This window comes from Leucopleurus acutus, assembly GCF_964270905.1.
Source record: "Leucopleurus acutus genome assembly, chromosome: 17".
NCBI lineage: Eukaryota > Metazoa > Chordata > Mammalia > Artiodactyla > Delphinidae > Leucopleurus > Leucopleurus acutus.
In genome coordinates, this window is record NC_139159.1 from 48,245,439 (window position 1) to 48,265,539 (window position 20,101).

At 41.4% G+C, this 20,101-nt stretch overlaps 1 protein-coding gene across 1 annotated transcript in view; it reads right to left on the reverse strand.

Moving 5' to 3' along the window:
* Positions 1–17,160, reverse strand: part of YWHAZ (tyrosine 3-monooxygenase/tryptophan 5-monooxygenase activation protein zeta) — a 32,203-nt gene extending 15,043 nt beyond the window's left edge. Inside the window, exons 1-2 of the mRNA XM_082858796.1 lie at positions 17,061–17,160; positions 13,882–14,186 (exon numbers count right to left, since the gene is read on the reverse strand). Of these exons, the coding sequence (XP_082714922.1) occupies positions 13,882–14,175 (294 nt within the window). The 5' untranslated portion in view covers positions 14,176–14,186; positions 17,061–17,160. The remainder of the gene's footprint in view (positions 1–13,881; positions 14,187–17,060) is intronic.
* Positions 17,161–20,101: the final 2,941 nt, after the last annotated feature.

Genomic DNA, 20,101 nt, shown 5'->3' on the forward strand with positions numbered 1-20,101 from the left:
GAAAAACAAAAGGAAATATCCCAATTTCTGTCAATATCAACAATGGACTAGCTAAATAAATTGTTACACTCATCAAACACTATACCACCGTTAAAAAGAATGCGGTTAAGTGCCAGTATGGAATGAAGCATAAGATATACAACAAAGTGTGTGGGTTCAACTTACAGAATAGTTTGTATATGATCCTACCTGTGTATATTCTTCAAGGACAGAACTGTTTGCGTGGGCACTGCAAGTTCCCAGGAGGATACAAAAAAGATTAGACATTACCTCTGAGGAAGTGGGATGACATCAGAAGAGTTTTGTTTTTTGAACTTTATATCCTATGCTCTGCAACATGTTATCCAGAGCAAGTGTAATTTAAAATAATTATGATTTTGCACCTTTGACTTTTCACATACGTATTCTTAATCTACTTATAGGCTCCTTAAAGACAAACGTTTTGCACATATTAGGCACTCAAACATCAAATCCCCAGGCCGAATTTGTAGACTAATTTGAACTGCTTCATTTAAATATAGCAGAGGAAACCTAGAACAATCTTAAAGGAGAAAAGCCTAACATCAAGACTATCAAAAGTTCATCATCTTACCAAACTTCTAAATATATAGTTAAGATAAAATGTAGTAAAAATTGAGGTTGATATTGTAGGTTAGATAATGAATATTTTGCTCAAAAAGGAACAATGTTCTGCTTCTTTAAAGACCTAGAAATTGCTCAAAAATGACAGGTGTTTGGGTGCTGTACTAAGCACATATATTCAGAAACAGCAGCCAAAGGGCATCCAAAGCATACCCTAATATGCTTTCAGGACCCTTGGATAAGCGCCAGGTACTATGTAATGCCTCTGGAGGGGGCAACTAAGGGAGACAAACAACTACAAAGCTTCACCAGAGATAGGGTGGGAGGACAGTTCGAAGCAGCAAGGTAGAGTAAATTTCTTTGCAAGTCAGGACACCTAGATTTTGGTACTACAACTCTGCCACCAAGAGGAGTGATGGGAGTTTCAAACAAAAATCATGACACCTCCTTATTCAATTTTCTTGTGTTTCACAGTAGCATGCATTTCAAAACCTTCCTTCTAAATTTCACCCCAGGAAAGCTTCTCTAACGCACTGAACACGTCCCGCCCCCCACCATTCCTCACTTGTCCTTTCCTTTTTTTCTTAAATGGGAATCAGACAATGTAGAGAGTAAGGGTCCTTAGACTAAACTTTAAAAAATTAACAAGAACTCATTGTAAACCATTTATATATTTATTTCAGCCCTAAAGAATGACCACCTGCCACTATGCAAATTAAATCACTGGGCTAGTGGCTGTGATTTAGCTTGTCAATTAGAATACATGAAGCCAATTAATGAAAATGTATTTCAAAGGAAAATCACAGTTATAGAGCTGGGATTTTTCCCCCTTTCAAAAGAGTAATCCATTCATTATAAAATTGCATAACCCATTTAAAAAGGACTTTGGCAAACTATACTTAGTTCTAACCTTTGATAAAGTAATCATACTTATGGGGCATCTATCTTAAAAAAAAATTGATACTTTTGCACCACAGGGTGTTTTTAGAAGTCCTCCCTGCTGTTTAAATTAGAAAATATAATGTCCTACCTAAAGATAATGGTTTGGTAACAGAACAACATGTGTCTCCTAATATGATGCACCAAGGAGGGCACAATATCATTTCCAGGAATTCTTCCCCAAAATGCACAATCTGAGTTTACTCATGAGGGATCACCAGACAAATCCAAACTGAGGGATATTCTACAAAACAACTGGCCAGTACTCTTGAAAAAAGTGGCAAAAGGCAAGGACTGAAAAACTGATCCAGATTAAAGAAGAGTAAGGAGACATGACAATGAAATGCAAACTGTGATCCTGGATTGAATTCTGGACCAGAATTAGGCAATTATAGTGGTATAATTTGTAACTGCTATAGGTTATATAATAGTTTATTTTATCCATTATTTTATTAATTTATTGATTTTGATCATTATACTGTAGTTACACATGTTAACATTTGGGGAATCAGGTAAAGGATATATGGGAAAATTTGAACTTATTTCAAAATAAAAAGTTAAAAAATAAATGGTTAGAAAGGCAGTTTAATTACCATATGTAGAAAAGGCTATTTTCACTTTTGGTTACTTAATATTACACTTATATAAAAGTAAGTTTTAAAGAAAAACCTTCTTAATAGTGACTATTTCTAGGGGACTTCCCTGGTGGGGCAGTGGTTAAGAATCCGCCTGCCAGTGCAGGGGACACGGGTTCAAGCCCTGGTCCGGGAAGATCCCCACATGTGGCAGAGCAACTAAGGCCTTGTGCCGTAACTACTGAGCCTGCGCTCTAGAGCCTACTGAGCCACAACTACTGAGCCTGCACGCCTAGAGTCCGTCCTCCACAACAAGAGAAGCCACCGCAATAAGAAGCCTGTGCACCGCAACGAAGAGTAGCCCCCGCTCGCCGTAACTAGACAAAGCCCGTCAACAACGAAGATGCGGTGCAGCCAAAAATAAATAAATAATTTTTTAAAAGTGATTAAAAAAATGACTATTTCTGGAAGACAGCATTATCAGTGAGTTCTGCTCTCCACTCTTATACCCTTTATGTGCTCATCTGTTTTTCAAATTTCCTTATTGGGCTGGTACAGCTTGTATTTAGGAGAAAAAAAGTCACAAAAATAAGTGATGCGTTTGCAAATTAAAATGAGGGGTGGAGAGGAGGTTCCCACTTTGTCTTGGAGAGTATTCCAACAATTGGTTATACTGTTAATTCAATTTCCATTAATTAATATACATTAAAAAGTCACTAAGCAAACAGTAAATAGTCCCAGAATAATAAAGCAAAAGAATCAACCTCTAATGAGACATTTACGGACTGCAATTTGAAAACATAGCTGGGCAAGTGTCTCCTTTGACTTGATTTCACCAGATGTGTGCACGGGGAAGACCAAGCCTCTACAACCCATTGCTCTGTTTTAGACTGTACTATCATGGCCCTCTTCCCTGAACACAAAGGAAAAGAGGCCAGGATATAGATAGTACGCTTTCATACCAATCAGGCACAAAAAATGCCGATGGCTGAAAGGGAAAAGGTGCCAAGAACTTGAGGCACAAGGCCCTCAAGTGTGATTCTTGCTATTTTCATTTTAAGTACAGAACCCTAAAATATAGTCTAAAACTAAAGCCATCACTTTTAATGAAATTAAACAAAGTGGTAATTTTTCCAGTTACAAGATGGGATTTAACCTTCTCTAAAAAACACTTCTAACTTCTCTAATGTCCAACTCATTAAACAATTCAAATACATGAAATTCCAATGCAACAAAAATTGGGCACTCCTCGTAAATTAAATGCAACAGGATCTCTCCTAGATTAACAAACAAGCATACAGGTCATGCAACTGGACAAAGTCTTATTTTGCTTCAGCTTCTTGATCTGTGAAAATGAAAAAGCTAGGGTAGATGCTCCTTCAAGCCCCAAATCCAATGATTCTATAAAATTCACCTCCCAATTGATTATTCAATTAAAAAACTCAAAAGCCCCACAAATGTCATTTTAAATAATATCCCCAATATGAAGTTTAATTCAAATTCTATAGCACAATGTAGAAGTTCACAATTCTGGTCCTGCACAATTCCCTTGTGCACAGAGAATTTTCCCAGAACTTTCACTTTATTCTGTAGAGCCCCTGAGACTTTTATCATTCCTAAAGTCTCAAAATTCTAAAAGGCAAGCAGCTATTTTCATTGCAACGAAGGCCCATCAATTTAGAAATTATTCTCTTACTCCCTCTTGTGGCTGCATTGCTTTCCTTTCTTTCAATTGCAACTCCACCAGTTGCTCCACCAAAACTGCTAATGAATTAGATGGTGTCAAGAACTAATTTGGTACGTATTTGAAGACTTTCTGTGTAATGTTGGCACACAGTAAAATTTTAGGTATTCTATAAATGATAAAGTCATATAGATATGAAGGGACAGAGCTTCTTAACTTCAAGGATGGAATCATAGAGGACTCTGACCAGTCACTTAACTGAATGCATTTTCCACTAATAAGAAATAGATGGCAAATCTGCACCATCTAACTTTTAAAATAGCAACAAGGAATTTGACAAAGCCAAGATATATTATTCTATGGTGTTTAAGGAATGTTGAAACCAGCCTAAAATTTCATTTTAATTCCTGTTAAAAAGCCAGAGTAGTTTGGCTCCCTGATTCTTACCAAAAACGAAACAAAAGACAACCACATAAAAATTCAATGCTGATAGAAAGCCTGGAGTGTTCTAAAATGTTTTTTTTTTTGAAAATTAGTATTTTAGTCATATTCGAAATGTACCTCCTAAAGATTAAAAGATGGTGAAAAGTACCAAAAAGAAATTATTGAGCATTGAGTGATAACTGCTAAAACTGTCTGACACTAGGGTCCCCTTCCCCAGAGCCTTTCTCAGAGCTAGCATTAATGTTGACCTACTTGGGTTGAAGTTTCTCACCAATCAAGGCCCCATTTCCCAATATTTCCATCACAAAGCACTTTTTGTTTTAAAAACCTCATTTTTTATAGTGTTTTTTAAAACTTGCACATGCACATTGTGTGTTGTGTATAATTCCTTAGTGGGACCAGATTATCAGCCACTTTTAAAAAAGAAGGTTGAAGACCAGCTCTTCTGAATTTGACCAACACACAGTACTTTCCCCTCTAGGCTGTTGAGATTCTTTTTATGAGCAGAGGCTTTTTATATTTATTATGTTTTTCTTTATGCACAGGGCTTATAAAGTAGCAAGTAATCAATAAATATTAAATAAGTTTAAGCATTTATTAAAATTCTCTTAAATTTAATCCAAAATTAATAAATCAAGCCACAATGAAGTGATATCAAAGAAGCACAAAAGAAGGTAAGCAGTATATTTGCTATCTACTATTACCACGGGGATGTATTAACTCTATATAAAATATCCTAGAGGTAGATGCTATTATTATTTCCATTTTGCAGATGTGGAAATAAGAGTCACAGAGATGTAATACCTGCCCAGAGTCATAAAATGAATTTTAAAAATTCTAACACCAAAAGTCTGCATAGTCTGTGCTAGGTTGTATCACCCCTTTAAAGTAAAGCAGCACACATTATAGTTTATTTTTTAGAAATATTCATAAGATTATTCTTCAAGTCTTATCCCTATGACCCAATTAAATTTAAGTCTGATGATAATCCTCTCTTATCAGATGGAAACTATCAAATGGGAAACTGAAGGGAAAAGTCATTACTGTTAACAAAGTGTTATGATCCATTTGATGTCATTTCCAAACATCTTCTAAACATCGTAGTAAAATACTCATCAAATTACTGACTTGAGAATTTGCTTGTTCTAAGAATACTACTGCCTACCTATACACTGTCCTCAACTGTCAATTTCCCAGAATCACATTTTAAAGGTAACGTGTTTTGAGTAGGATTTTCATCACGTTTCCCTTGGTTGAATGTGGTCCAAGTATTCCTTTGAAATTCTGGGCAATGGTGTTTAATGTATGTTGTTTTAAGGGGCAAAAATAATTATGAGTTGACAATTCATGAGTCTTGGATCAACAAGAGAAGTAGGTCTTTCTCAGAAAAGCATTTGTATTTAATCACTTAGATGAGAAACATTCAACTCACCACTGGGTTCCCTGGTAATACCGCTAATTTAAAAAAACTCGTAGATCCTGGAATTTGTTTGCGAGATGGAAGTTAACCTCCACTAAAACATTTCTAACTTCTCTAATGATGTCCAACTCATTAAGCAATTCAAATAAATGAAATTCCAATACTACAAAAACTGCACCTTTTCTAGGTCTTAAAAGAATGAACATGCATACAAGTCAACCAATTGGACAAATCTTAGTTTGACTTACTTAACTCTATAGATTAACATTTGACTGACTGTCATTACATTCTTACTTTGCCATCCTACCTGTAGTTAATACCATCGTAACCGTATTTTTATTTGGGGGAGAAGGGAAGAAAACTCACAAATTCTGTCGAAAGAAAGAAAAAGCTTATATGCTGAAACCTTTTAGTTATCTATTCCAATACAAACAAACATGAATGTGCCATACAACAGGACCATACTGGTAGAAGTCAGATATATTCAACCATGCTTTGTTGCCCCCAAGATCCACACTATAGCAAACTAACGTCACCAGAAAAACATTAGTGAAATCTGCCAAGATATAAGACTATTTAATACTACATCACTACTTATGTCACATTATACCTTACCAGAAAATGCAAAATTATATCAGTGACAAACGACAACTGCTACTGCATAGCAATTTTTACAGATACAAGTTTTTCATCATTATAGGGAAATGCTCACTAGAGAATAAAGGAGAATGACCTGTTGCAAAGAAATGTACTTAGTACAATGGGAACTGATAAGAATGTGGTGGCTAAGCATGCCATTTCTCCCAAGCCAAATTCAAATTTGTGCCACCTACATATTAAGCGTATCATTCCTTCAGCATACTTTACATATTAAATACCACAAATGTCAATGGTCCTGTTTTTAAGGGGAATAAAGAAATAGAGCCAATCTTCTTAAGTTCAAAAACAACATGGATATCAAAATTAAAATAAGTTACAGGGCTTCCCTGGTGGCACAGTGGTTGAGAGTCCGCCTGCCGATGCAGGGGACACGGGTTCGTGCCCTGGTCCGGGAAGATCCCACATGCTGCGGAGCAGCTGGGCCCGTGAGCCATGGCCGCTGAGCCTATGCTCCGCAACGGGAGAGGCCACAACAGTGAGAGGCTCGCGTACCACAAAATAAATAAATAAATAAGTTACAAATCAGAGTAATGAAACCCTCAGGAAACCCTCGGGCCATAAAGATGGGAATCAGCAATGGCTTGTGTCAGGGAAAGTAAGAAGACCAAACTAGAGCTGAAGGCGTTATAGAGGGTATTCTGGCAAAGATGGAGCAAATGAACAGAAGGAAAGCACTGTTTTATAAAAAGGTAAGAAGAGTAAGAGCTGTCTGTATATAGCATAGAACCGGGAAAAGAACAGTAAAGATAGCAAGTCCGAGTGAATGACCACCACTAGCTGTAAAAGGTTTACAATTTAGCTTCTGTCCATTAAAATTAGGTCAAGTTTACCCTTCCTCACACCATCACTTTCTTGCCAATATGCTTCTGAGTGGGAGAGTAAGGGGCAGAACTACTACTAACTAGTACAATGGCAATGGCAAATAATCCTGGGTACTACCCACGGGAGTGCATCATACAAATGAGTATCAACAATGTAAACGGTTGAGAACCTATGATGTAGGCAACACAGCAATAACTTGCAATCAGAAAATGAAGTCAAAGTTGAGTCCAAGATGTCATTTTGATTAAGTCTAGAAAATGTGCTAAAAATTAAGAGGCTAGAAAGGACAGGTAGTTTCAAAAGGAAGATGAACTCTTGCTTGTAGCACGCTGAAATTGACAGCAATTCTAAATCCTCTAAAGAGCAGTGTTTATTCTCAATGTAAAACCATAATAAAGAAAAGAGCGACGGAAACCAGGATGAAATCACAAGAGGAATATCTCAGGAATTCTAGAAAAAAAATTCTAATGCTTATTAGAATTGCAATGGACTACATTAAGTTTTTAACTTAGCTGACATCAGAACACCCGTAATTTTGACTTTTAAAAGATTTCTCATACACACAAATGTTCTTCAATATAAATGTGTCAAAGATCACCTATTTTGGAATAAAAAACTTGTGGTCAAATTAATCTAAATGGTCCAATAACATTTAATATTATAAATGAAGAACTATTTCACATACTGGGCTCCCTCTATGTGGTAGAACCAGTCATCAGATATGAAAATAGGTAATATATTCATGGGGGAAAAAAAAAAACCCTGTCTTTCACAGGTTAAAGCCCCAATTCCAAAAAAAAAACCCCAAGGTTAATATATGAATGTGATAAACTATGATAGAGGGCACTGAGAATCTATTTCTGACATTAGTAAAAGGAGAAAGTTAGTCCAAAGAACAGAACTGGATGATCAGAAATCCAAAAAAATGGTCAAATCAAAAGCTCTGATTTTCTTTATAAGAGCAGAATTATTTTTGCATGTCTATCAACACACCTTGTTGGCAAAATCTGGTGTCACTTCCTTTGCCTGTTTCATATGGCCATTAAGTCCCACATTCCTTAATTTATAACATAGTAGACCCTTCATGATCTAACCAGTACCCCTCTCTCTCCTAATCTCTTGCAAAATTATTGGAAAAGGCTTTTAAATAAAGCAATGTTCCCACCCACTGTTCTGATAGAATGACCCATCACTTAATTTGCTGGATTAACCAAATCCTACTTACCTAATAGACTGGCTTTACATTAGGCCTTTCATTCCTAAGTAAACATCAATCATGCCCATGACTTTGGGCTAAATACTTCAGATAAGTTTTTCGGCTACTCTCTGGAACTCCCTTCAGCTTCTATCAGCAGTTATATCCTTATTAAGAGTCCCATATTTGTTTCCCGAACTATGCCATTATACTTGGCTATAATTACTTAAAATGGTATGTTACTTAAGTGTTATGAAATATAAGTATGAAAAGAAGTGTTCCTATGAAAACTAAGCTGAATGCGCGAAACGACTAGTTTTTAAAGGAGAGTCACACACACGCACACCACTTGGGTTATTCAAACTAAAAGATTAGAAAAATTGCATATTTCTAGGATTATGAACTGATTATTCTTCTAGCTTTCAAGTTCTCACTCTGCTATGCAAACTCAAACAGCATTTTGTAAAGGACGCATCTATTTTAGGGGTGTCTAGTAAATTATTTCCAAACTGTGGATCTATGCATATTCAAAGAAAAGGTCTTAGCTCCACATTAGCAATGGGCAAATGAACATACACATCTGTTTTAATTGAAAATAAATGATTAGACCAAGTATGAACACATACTTGAACCACTTTCCAATTAAACAACTAACTTGGGTCTTCCTACTGTACCACTATTGAGGAGTTACCAGTAAGATTTCTTTACTGATAAAGTTGGGATTTTAGAAGAAAAAATGAAAATCAAAATTATTCTCCATACGCTATTACAACTCTAAGGTAGCTTTATTTTCCCTCCTTTCTAATTCAAAAGCCTCTGCTAGGGCTGAATAAAATTTCTTCCTCTTTCTTGGGCAGATTAGATGCATAAGTGTGCATGTTCCTCCTCTACTTTAAGATTTTACTAAGGTTTTTTTTTTTTTCCCCCCGGTACGCAGACCTCTCACGCGCAGGCTCAGCGGCCATGGCTCACGGGCCCAGCCGCTCCACGGTATGTGGGATCTTCCCGGACCGGGGCACGAACCCGCGTCCCCTGCATCGGCAGGCGGACTCCCAACCACTGCGCCACCAGGGAAGCCCATTACTCAGGTTTTTTGCTTTAAGTCCAATTTTGAATCCTTTCATCTTTTCCTCTTAATTCACTTTTAACTATCTTCACAGCTCATCTAATCACTAAACATCTCCAGGTCATCTATATCTCCTCTTAGAACAGGCAGGAAAGACTTCATTCTTATCTAAGTATTGCTATGCCAAAAAAGGACAGGTAACCTGTTGCTCTTGATCAAGCTGTTATTCTTCCCCTTCCCACCAAACGGCTACCATCTACCTCTCCTTTCTTTGTTCCTTTATTTTCTCTCATTTACACTTCACACACCTCAGACTTCCCAAATATACAAAATACCTCACCAGGGTCAATGTTTAATGGTTATCATGAAAACTCTTTTAAAAAGACTACTGAATTTTATTCCCAAAAAGACTATCAAATGTACTCCTTCCTGGAAGGGACTGTTGCTATCTGCTATGTCACATAAGGTCTTTGTACTCTGAAACATACCAAAAACAATTAGTGACAAAAACATGTAAATATATACAGTAGTGAAAATGAATATAACACTGCAGAAGTCTTCTGAGAAGCCCTTATTCCAATAAGTGAACTGCCTAGTGATTTTCAACTTAAAACTCTATATAGCAGTTTTTAAAGCCTAAGACACATATTAACACATTATTGACCAGGGGATTTCTGCAGAAACTAATGCCTGTGGCCAAAATCTGTCTCTGGTCAAAAATGTGTTAACATATTCAGACTAGGAAGGACCCCAAAGCTGCCTGGTTTCCTAGCTTGCTCCTGCTTAATGGCAGTTCCATGAGCTAGAGATAAAACCCAGTGCCCAGCAACCACACCTTGAAAACCACACCTTAAAAATGTAGAGAAGCATAATAAAATGGAACGCAGTCAAGTTAACTGAATCACACAACTACTGTTGCCAACTGTTACAAATGGCAGACTCATGATTTTACTGATTTGTGAAAGGAAGCCATTCTTTACCTTATACCAGTGGCTTTCAATTTTTAAATGAAACCTTTGAAACTTTGCTGGCCAGTACGGGCCCTCTGCCCTACAAAAATACACAATTTTTAAAGCTTCTTGGATGTTTTAATTCCCATTCTTGGACTCCTGAGTTACGAGACCTCTATATTATTAGAGGCAGGTTTGTACTATTGTCACTGCTTTAAACAGAAGCCCAAAACTGAGATAAATTGGGGCACTAAGAGTACCTGATTTTCTTTCTCCACAACAACCCTATGGGGTAGATATTATTCCCATTTAATTGAGCTCAGTTTTCTCTGAGGGATGGAAGATTTCTTTAGGCCACTCGGCTATTCAATGGTAAAAAGTTGGTTTGACTCAAAACCTGGAGCTCTTTTTACAACACTACATTCTTCTTTGAGTTTGAATTAGGTTCAATCTAGTATGCATATCCTCATTTCATTTTCCATTTCATCATGTTCAGATAAAGTACCCAATTTTTTGGCTTCTTTTGAGTTTAGACAGAAGAGGTGTTGATCCCCTCCCCCACGAACACGAGAGCTTTTGGTCTAAGATCTGGTAGAAAAGGCAGACTACATTAGTTCACAATTTAATGACACAAGGAAGAAAACTGCAATTTTTTTGGCATAAAGAGAAGTCCATGCTGTGAAGAATAAAGCCAGTGACCATTTTCCACAGTAATGCTCTAAAACTTTTGTCCAAAGTAACATGTTCCCTGCTCTTTCTCTGCTTAAGTAAATGATATAAATTAAGCAAACTGCTCTTTCTCTGCTTAAGTAAATGATATAAATTAAGCAAACACTTGATAAAGTGCCCATAACCAGAATGGCGGTAACCTAATAATGGACTAAAGAGCTCTTCAGAAGAACTTTGAACCGTAGAGGTTAGTTCCCCCTAGTAGGAAGAAAGAGAATATTTTCTTAGCCAGTATGATACAGGTACTCAATAGAACAATGAAGTCTGGTTCATCACTGATGCCACCAGCCAATAATGTTAATTCTGAAAAGGAATTACCTGCTTGTTTTCCTCAAATTAAAAGTCAAAGTTCAGAAAAAAACTAGAGTAATAAAAATTATAACTGGTTATATTTTTATAAGTAAGATATTGAGATATAATTAAGCACACTTTCATTAATCATCAAGTAAATCAGTTCAAACAATTATTTTCTCTAGGAGAAATAACAGTTCTGCTATATTTTACTCTTCCATTTTACTAAAAAGGGGAAAAGGAATTTTATGCAAGATGTTTCCAGAGTCAACATGACCTGCTTGAAAAAAAGATGACAGGGAAAGAAAGAAGCCTGCCTGTAACAAATCACAGTATCTGTAAATATCGAATTTTCCCAAGTTGAAACAGAAAAGGCCTTGGAAAATTAGCAGTGCTGCTGACCTAGTTCTATTATCCTCTTTTCCAAAAGAAGGCTTTTTGCTCATTTACTTAACAAATACTTGAGTATCTACTATATGTTAAGAGGCATGAGCCATGCAAAGATCACTACTGGAGCTTTACTTTAGAAAAGACTAAGGCTGGAAGCAAAAGCTTGTTTAGGATTCTGAGTCTTCTGTATAATAAAGTAATTAAACTTTCATTAATCTATACTTTCGAAGTGGAAATTTCGTTTAGACTCGGTAAGAAGCCAGTGCTATTCTGAAGGAGAACATGGGTAGTGACCAGTATGAAACGCCCTTAATAATCATAACAAGGAGAAGCTATTTAGAGATTAATCCAGTTATTCTCACCCACGGATCCTATTTTTTTTCCTTGATAAGGAAACCAAAGGGAAGTAAGGTTAAAACTGCTATAGTCTTTTCCTAGGAAAATCCTCACAATGACAGGACCTTTTATACTTCTTGTGTGGAAAACATGCAGATACCTACCTGGAATCTCAAATAAGCTGTAAGTAGAGGGTAAATGTTACTGCGTCCCCCACTTATTCCTAAAATTGACTTTTGTCTTAAGGGAAATTATAACTTGTAGCAAACTCTTTGAAACCAAAATAAAAATTATTTGATCTATTAGGTGTAATAATTGGAGGAAAAACATCAGAGCGAACAAAACTCAGTAACGTACACAGGTGCTAATCAGTAAACAGCAAGGTGGGAAAAGCCCGACATGTTTTTTATTATAGGAAAACATCATATTTTCAAATTTTAAATATTCTTATTACCTTAGCAAACCACAAGATGAGCATTTGTCATTTAGTATCAATAAAAGCCAGAACTCCCTTCTCATCTTAGAAATGAATGATAGCTATCAATGTAAAGATTTCAAGTAAGCAATCAAAAACAAACCACACACAAGACAGATACCACACAAGAAGACTGGCGCCCATGTTAAGATAAAAAATATTATTGTTCTTTAAAAAGATAGCCTAAAGAAAATCATCATTTAAGAAAAATACTCATAATTTAGGAACTGAAGATATTCCATTAGTCTCAGACTAGTATAAAGGAATCATAATACCATTATAACTTTAACAAAAACTCCAAACCCCACAACATGAGAAATAATCCTATATCGCTCATTATAGTAGTTCTTCCGTAAACAAGGTTCAAATAATTAAGTAGTGCAGCTGGATTTTCAGAGGAATTGGGATACTGCATCCCTCTATATACCAGAGCCCTGCCATACTGAGACCCAATGTGTAACCTGAAGTCCTGAAATACAAGAGAAATCATTTAGTAAAACCCACTTCAAATATTATTCCAAAAACCATGGTTCATTAAAAGGGGAAAGTATTAGTGTATATAAGTTGTTATATGCTAAATGGTTGGATCGTCTACCAATTTATCCTCAGATTTAAACTTTTCTGCCACAGAAAATCATCATTTGTAAGAAAATTTTAAAATTAACCAAAATGTAATGTTCAATTCTTTTAAGCTATTTAGAGAAGCAGTGCTTCAACAAGTGGATACTGAATACTTAAAATACTTCTTGAATGAACCTGGAAAAATCAAGCTTGAGTTTTTCATAATCTTTTATTGTGGTTGTCAGTGTTCAAAGTTGAGGCCTCCAACACTTAAACGCAGGAAGAGGCAAAAGCAACTGTGAAGCCAGTTTTCCGCATGGCTGACTCATTACATTAACATTACAGTGGCTAATCCAGGGAAGGCTACTAAGTCTACAGTGAGTCTCCTATTACATCGCACCTAAAGCAGGGTATGTAAAATTCCTGCATCCATATACGTACTTTAAAGAAAATCAGCTCTAGAACTACTACAAATATTCTAACCATAACTGAAACGATATACAATTACTTTACCTTTTCAATTAGAACAAAACACACTACTAATCTATTTGAACTGATTGATAATCATCTTTGCATTTACCTTATACAACTGTTTTAACATCTTTTTGTAATGACACCCTGAAAGACTTGGAAATCTAGAATACCCCATTTGCAAAAGGAAAGGAAAAACCAAAGAAAGAAAAAGTTGAGAGTAACCTAACTGATATGCATTACAGGAACTCTATATCATAGCGACGCTAAACTGAATGGTTTGATTCTCACCAGTACATCATTGCAGATATCTCTTAGCTCGGTCTCAATTTTCTCTCTGTATTCTCGAGCCATCTGCTGTTTTTTCTCAGCACCTTCCGTCTTTTGCTCAATACTTGAGACGACCCTCCAAGATGACCTACGGGCTCCTACAACATTTTTATAAGCAACTGAGAGAAGATTCCTCTCCTCATTGGATAATTCAGCTCCTTGCTCAGTTACAGACTTCATGCAGGCCGCCATGTCGTCATACCGCTCAGCCTGCTCGGCCAGTTTGGCCTTCTGCACCAGCTCATTTTTATCCATGACTGGATGTTCTGCCGGGAAAAAAAAAAAAAGTAGCATTTAGATTTTTTTTTTCCATTAAAACAAACAGACTGAAAATTATACTTTTTGTAAACAAGCTATGTTAACATCTCAAACCTAATTACCTATGGAAGATTCTTTACACGAAAAATTTAATGCAGCCTCACAAAAGAATGCTAAGAAAAAAAATACTGGCATGCTCAGCATGCAGAGGGTACATTTAAAGCCATTAACACTGGTTTAGCAAAACTAAAATTACATTACCTCATCTTTGTTCAGGATCCTTATTTCACATAAGGTTAAAGCACATTCACCAAGAGGCGGCCTTAAAAACCAACCGTTATCTTACTTGGTCAAAATCTCAACTCCAGTTTCAAATATCACTAAATAATCCAAAATTGAGCAGCTTTTAGTGAAAACACCACCTATGAAGAACATTACACTATCACACTCCCAGAATCACGATACCTGTCAGTTGAATGTAATTCGTGTCCTTTTACTTTGGTAATAGCTACTCTTGTCAGGAGGGTTTAAATTTTAGTTGGTATCCCCCCCACCCCAAGTCCACTGATCTTTGCAACAGCTGATCGTAGCATGCCAATTTTCTGGGAGAAATGACCGAACTGCTTGTTTTAATATATTGTGAATGTAAAACCACCACCAAGGATCAATACATAACTGACCCTAAGGCTTCATTTATCTGTACCTTGTTATATGCACACAGGCTTAAAAAATAACACCCATGAATCCTGGAACTTCGATTCTTACTATCTGCGAGCACTAAAATGTATCTATTAAGTGCTTCCCGGTGTCACCAGTGTTTCTGATGTCACTGTTCAGTTTAAATGCAGAATTACTGCATTGTTCCTAGTAGTCAAAATTTAATTGAATACATTATCACCCGAGCTGCCCTTATATCGTAACTTCCTAATTCTTTCTCATTTTAAAGCTCCTTCGACTTTTCAATTTCCCCCGTTTTACTATTCCTTAATATATCCTTTTGAAAGGTCCTAAAGCAGCACAGAAAGATACTAACCCATACAGTGGTCCCACAGGGTACAGGATTTATGATGAACAGAAGAGTCACTGTCATTCACTACAGGAAATGACTCCCTTTCTTTACCTTCCCAGGGAAATCCCACAATACTTTTTGTTTCAAAAAACCAAATCGGCACAGGTCCTCTGTGTTTGAACAAGCAATTAGCGAGCTTGAATGGGAACTAGACTGTTTCAATGCGAAAACTAAAATTTGTGATCGCATAACCTCCCCACACCCCTCTTCTTGAAATTACTAATTTCTCCCCTCTTCTTGAAATTACTAATTTCTCCCCTAGGAACTCAAAAATGCTCTCGGACTAACGCTGCTTCTAATGAAAATTATCTAAGACCAGTACAAAGGTTTCTCTCCCCAACTCCTCGGGTGCAAGCGGGAAATGGATTAGGTTTCTCAGAATAACCAGCGCTCCAAGGACTGGCCGCACCCATTTAACCCTTAGCCGGCCTAAGACGTCGAGGTGGGTGAAACGAAAACGGGCCGACTGCGACTTTAAAGTGCAAACCCTTCCGTCCGCGCCATCCGCAACCCCCCTCCTTGGCTCCGCCCAAGCTGGTGCCTCCGCTCGGTCCCCGAGTCTCCCTCTTTGTCATGGCGGATCTGTGTCAAGGAGCCCAACCTACTGCCGAGTGTTAATTCCCCCACCGGGGCCGGAGGGAGGAGCCGCACGCCCCCGCCCGAGCCGGGGAGGGGGAGCCGCCCGCGCCGAGGGCACCGACGCCAGCGCCGCCCGCAGAAGCGGAACCAGACGAGCCGGCCGCGGACACACCCCACTCTCCCACCGGCGTCCGTCCGCCACCGGCCACCGCGGGTGCTCACTTAGTCTACGGGGACCCGACAGCTGCGGCAGGTGGGGGAGGGGCGAGCCACACCCAGGCGAGCAGGGCCACCGCCGGCTGTTATGCTCTGGCTCACCCGCCCCGCAGAGCGGGGTCCCCGTCTACACACCCAGACCAGGACCCTTCAGTTCCAGCCCCCGCGGGAACGAGCGAGACGCGCGGCCCACCGTCTTCCCCATCCTCATCCCTACCTGGGTTTCCAGCCCCCCTCCACCCGGACATAAAAAGCCAGCCCATCCCCCACCCCGCCAGGAATATTCAAGTCTCCCCGCCGCGGAACCCAGGAAATTCGGCTCTGGGTCGCGGGCGAGCCCCACCCCGGAGCCGACTCGCCCGAAGTGCGGCCTCGCCCAGGTCTACCTGGCGGGCGCTTCCGGGCCGCCTCGGCTCGCAGCCCGGTGCCCGGGCCTCCCGCCGCGCCGCCACCCGGGTGGGGGAGGGCTGGGTGCCGCCACCGCAGCGCGGGGCGCGGAGGCTGCGCCGAGGAGCGGGCGGGAGAGGCAGGGGAGGGGGGAGGCGGCGGGGAGGGGGCGGCCTCACCTGCGCCACTGCAATGCCCGCAGCCGCCGAGTCATTATCTCGGGCGGAAGCGAGCAGCGGGGAGGCGCTGAAGAGGGAGCTTCGGGGGCGCGGGTGGGAACGGATCGCAGCCGGCGGTGCCTCGGCCGGCCGGGAGCCGGCGACCGGGCGGGTCCCGGGGATCTGGCGTGTGGGCGCCCTTCCCACCGAGGGGGCCGGGACCGGGGCCGGGCGCTCATCGCGACCGATGCGGAAGCAAGTAGCCCGAAGCAGCCGCTAGCCGCCCGCCCGAATCCAGCGGAAGAGAAGCCGCCGCCCGTCTCCGCCTGAGGAGACTCCGCCTCAGCCCAGCGCCGCTCCCGCCGGGCGAGTGGGGCTGAAGGGATGCGGAGCGGGGACGGCCCCCGCGCTTTCGGAAGGCTGGCCTGGGACAGGAAGGAGCCGGGCGAGGCGGCGGCGGCCGGATCCCTTACCTGTGTCCGGAGTGGGTGGCGACGGACGGACGGGGCTCAGCGGTCTCTGGGCGGCAGCGGCGAGGCTGAGACTCTGTCCCTGGATCTCGCTGCTCACAGGCTACAGCCGCTCCGCAGACACGGGGTTTCCTCCAATCACCAGCCCCGGCAGCAGGGGCGCCACACGCACGATGACGTCAAACGCTGCTATGGCAACCGTTGATTGGTGCCCACAGCTCAGGGGGCCCAGAGCAACCGCCGCTCCCCAGCGCGGGGCCGTCCTGCCCGCCCGCACTAGAGGGCGAGCGGAGGAGCGCGCGTCCTCTCCGTTCCCAACACTCCTCCCCAGCCCGCTCGGTTTCCAGCTTTTCTACTCCTGTCCTGAGTGCGCCTGAACAGGAAGCTCTTTTTTTTTTTTTTCTCCTGGCCACCAATACCCCCACCCCTTACTCGCCTTCCCTTCGGATCCCTCCGCTACCTCCGCCGGCTCACTCTTCTAAACCAGCCAGGAGGAAATTTCTCCCCACCCCCACCGTAGCTTTTCGTGCGATCCTTCTGCGCCTGCGCCAGTTACTCCCTCTAGAAGGGGCTCCCGTTCAGCAACATCCGGGACCTTTCACATCCTCCCCCACCACCACCTCCCAGCCGCCTGGCCCGGCCCGCCCTCCGTGTTTCGCGGTGGTAGCTGCCCCCGGGGCCATCCGAGGGGCGGGATTACGAGAGCGGCTCCGCGGCGCTAGCATCCTGATCTGGACTTGGGGTAGTGGGAGGGCGCGGTCAGAGGGTCGGGTAGGGGCGTGGTGGCGCGCTAGCCTGCTAGCCCGCCGCTCCCCCACGCCGGGCGGGGCGACCGGGGCGCGCGGCCCCTCCCTTCCTCCCTTCCGTCGCCGCGGCTTTACCTGCTGGCTCGGGGAAAGCGGCCGGAGGCCTTTTAAGGCTCGGCAGAGAGTGAGGCGTCCGGTCCCAGAGGGTGGGCTGAGCGACGGGATGGTTTTCCAATCGGAATTTGGGGATCAGCGCGCAGTGACAGCTGCGAGGGGACAATGGGTGGGCGCGAAGTGGGGCTGAGGTGGGGCGGGCGGGCGGAGCTGAGGCCTGGAAGGAGGCTCTCAGAAAGCCTACAACCTCCGAGGGGAAAAGACAGCTTCCTTAGATGGAGGCTTTGAGGTGGCCGGGGAGGCCTTAACAAGAAGGGAGGCAAAGAAAGAGGTTTGACCGTATTGCCTCGTTTCTCGTAGGTTACATTTTTGCGTCCAAATAAAGCTTTCACTTAAAGACCTCATGCTGCAGTGGTTTAAAACGTAATGATGATTACGTATTTTCTCCTGAAGCAAGGTTTTAGGGACTCCGGGGTTCCCGGGGCCCGGATTGACCCAGCTGGCGGTGGGCCGCAGGCAGGCCGAGGAGCTGGGACCGGGAGCCAGGAAGAGAGGAAAGAGAAGGGCGGAAATTGCAGGTGCCGCATTAACGTGCCAACCTAAAACGGTAGGGCCTCCACCCAGTCAATTTAAGGAAGTTCTAAGAGATGAATTCACAGTGTGAAATGTCCCTGATCCGTGTTCCTTTAAATGTATTAGAGCTTAGAAGAGATTAGTGCCTGGTTGACCTGCAAAACCAGTTGCAAAAGTCGTCTGGAGTTTATAGAACTCAGAGCTCTTCCTACTACTCATGTGTAAACTCCATCTTGGCCTCATTGACTTTTCCAACATCTCTTTACTGAGCACTTACTAGGGCCCTGCTTTAGGCACAGCTGACAAAGGAGCCTCACAGGAGTGGAGCCTCACAGGAGTTCAGCCTCAAGTTCCGCAGAGGATTGAACTTACTGGTAGCAGACACATAAAATGTTTCCTCCTTCGTCCAGCACCTGGTTCTTCCGAGCACCTTGTCTTGTTCTGTATGATGGATACAGTGTCTGTGCCACAAGACTGTTCTACAAATGACGTTTTGCCTGAAGTTCCAACTGGCATTTATATAGTAAAAGATAAACCAGGAAGAGAGTTTTCCAGTGACCGGTTCAATTTCAGTGCTTTTTATTTTCCCCATCGGAACAGAGTCATAGTAGGCTGAATGGATGAACAAATTGATCAGGGTTTTGTTTCTGGGATATTAAAGTCACCTTTCTTTGACTCCCAAGCAAATTCTTTTAGGGAGTGACTCACTTAAAATGACTAATATTTCAAAAGATTTCTTAAAAAAAAATTTTTTTTGTCTCCAGTTTTGTGCTAGGCACCAGAAATTTGACAGAAGATACTAAGTTTAAAACATCTTTCTTAAAAGGAAATTGATGGGAGTTCCTGGTGGCCTAGTGGTTAGGATTCCAGGCTTTCACTGCCATGACCTGGGTTCAATCCCTGGTCGGGGAGCTGAGATCCTGTAAACCACGTGCTCCCCACCCCCCAAAAAAACTGATGTTTCTTTAATATCTCAAATACATGTCTAGATAGAATATATGCCGTTTGTTTTAGAGGAAGTTTAGGGATTTCTCTACATAAATAAGTTGTGGATTTACCTTAGGAAACAGCTAAGTTAGGTTTTTGCCTCCTGCTTTAAACAGCAAGGTTTTTTGGTGAAACGACAGGAGCTATTAGGTTTTACATACTCAGATCAACATGCTCATTGAATAAAGTGTAATGAGGTTGCAGGGGAGCAAGGATAGGGAATGTCATGAAAGCCCCAATTGATAAGTATTGTGAGGAATAGGAATAATATATGGCAAGGATCATTGAAAACGAAGAAATAGAACCTATGAACTTGAACTCTAGGACAATTACTAGAGACTTTGAGTAGTAGCCTAACCTGTTTTTATTTTCTTCACTGCTCAACTCTGTTGCCTCCGTCAAGTTGCTTAACCTTCTGTGCCTTGATATCCCCATCAATAAAATACTGGTAATAAAAACACTTAACTCATTAAATGGTGTTGAGGATTAAATGAAGACATATATAGGGGACTTGCCTGGTGGTCCACTGGCTAAGACTGTGCTCCCAGTGCTGGGGGCCGGGGTTTGATCCCTGGTCAGGGAACTAGATCCCACATGCTGCAACTAAAGATACCGCATGCCACA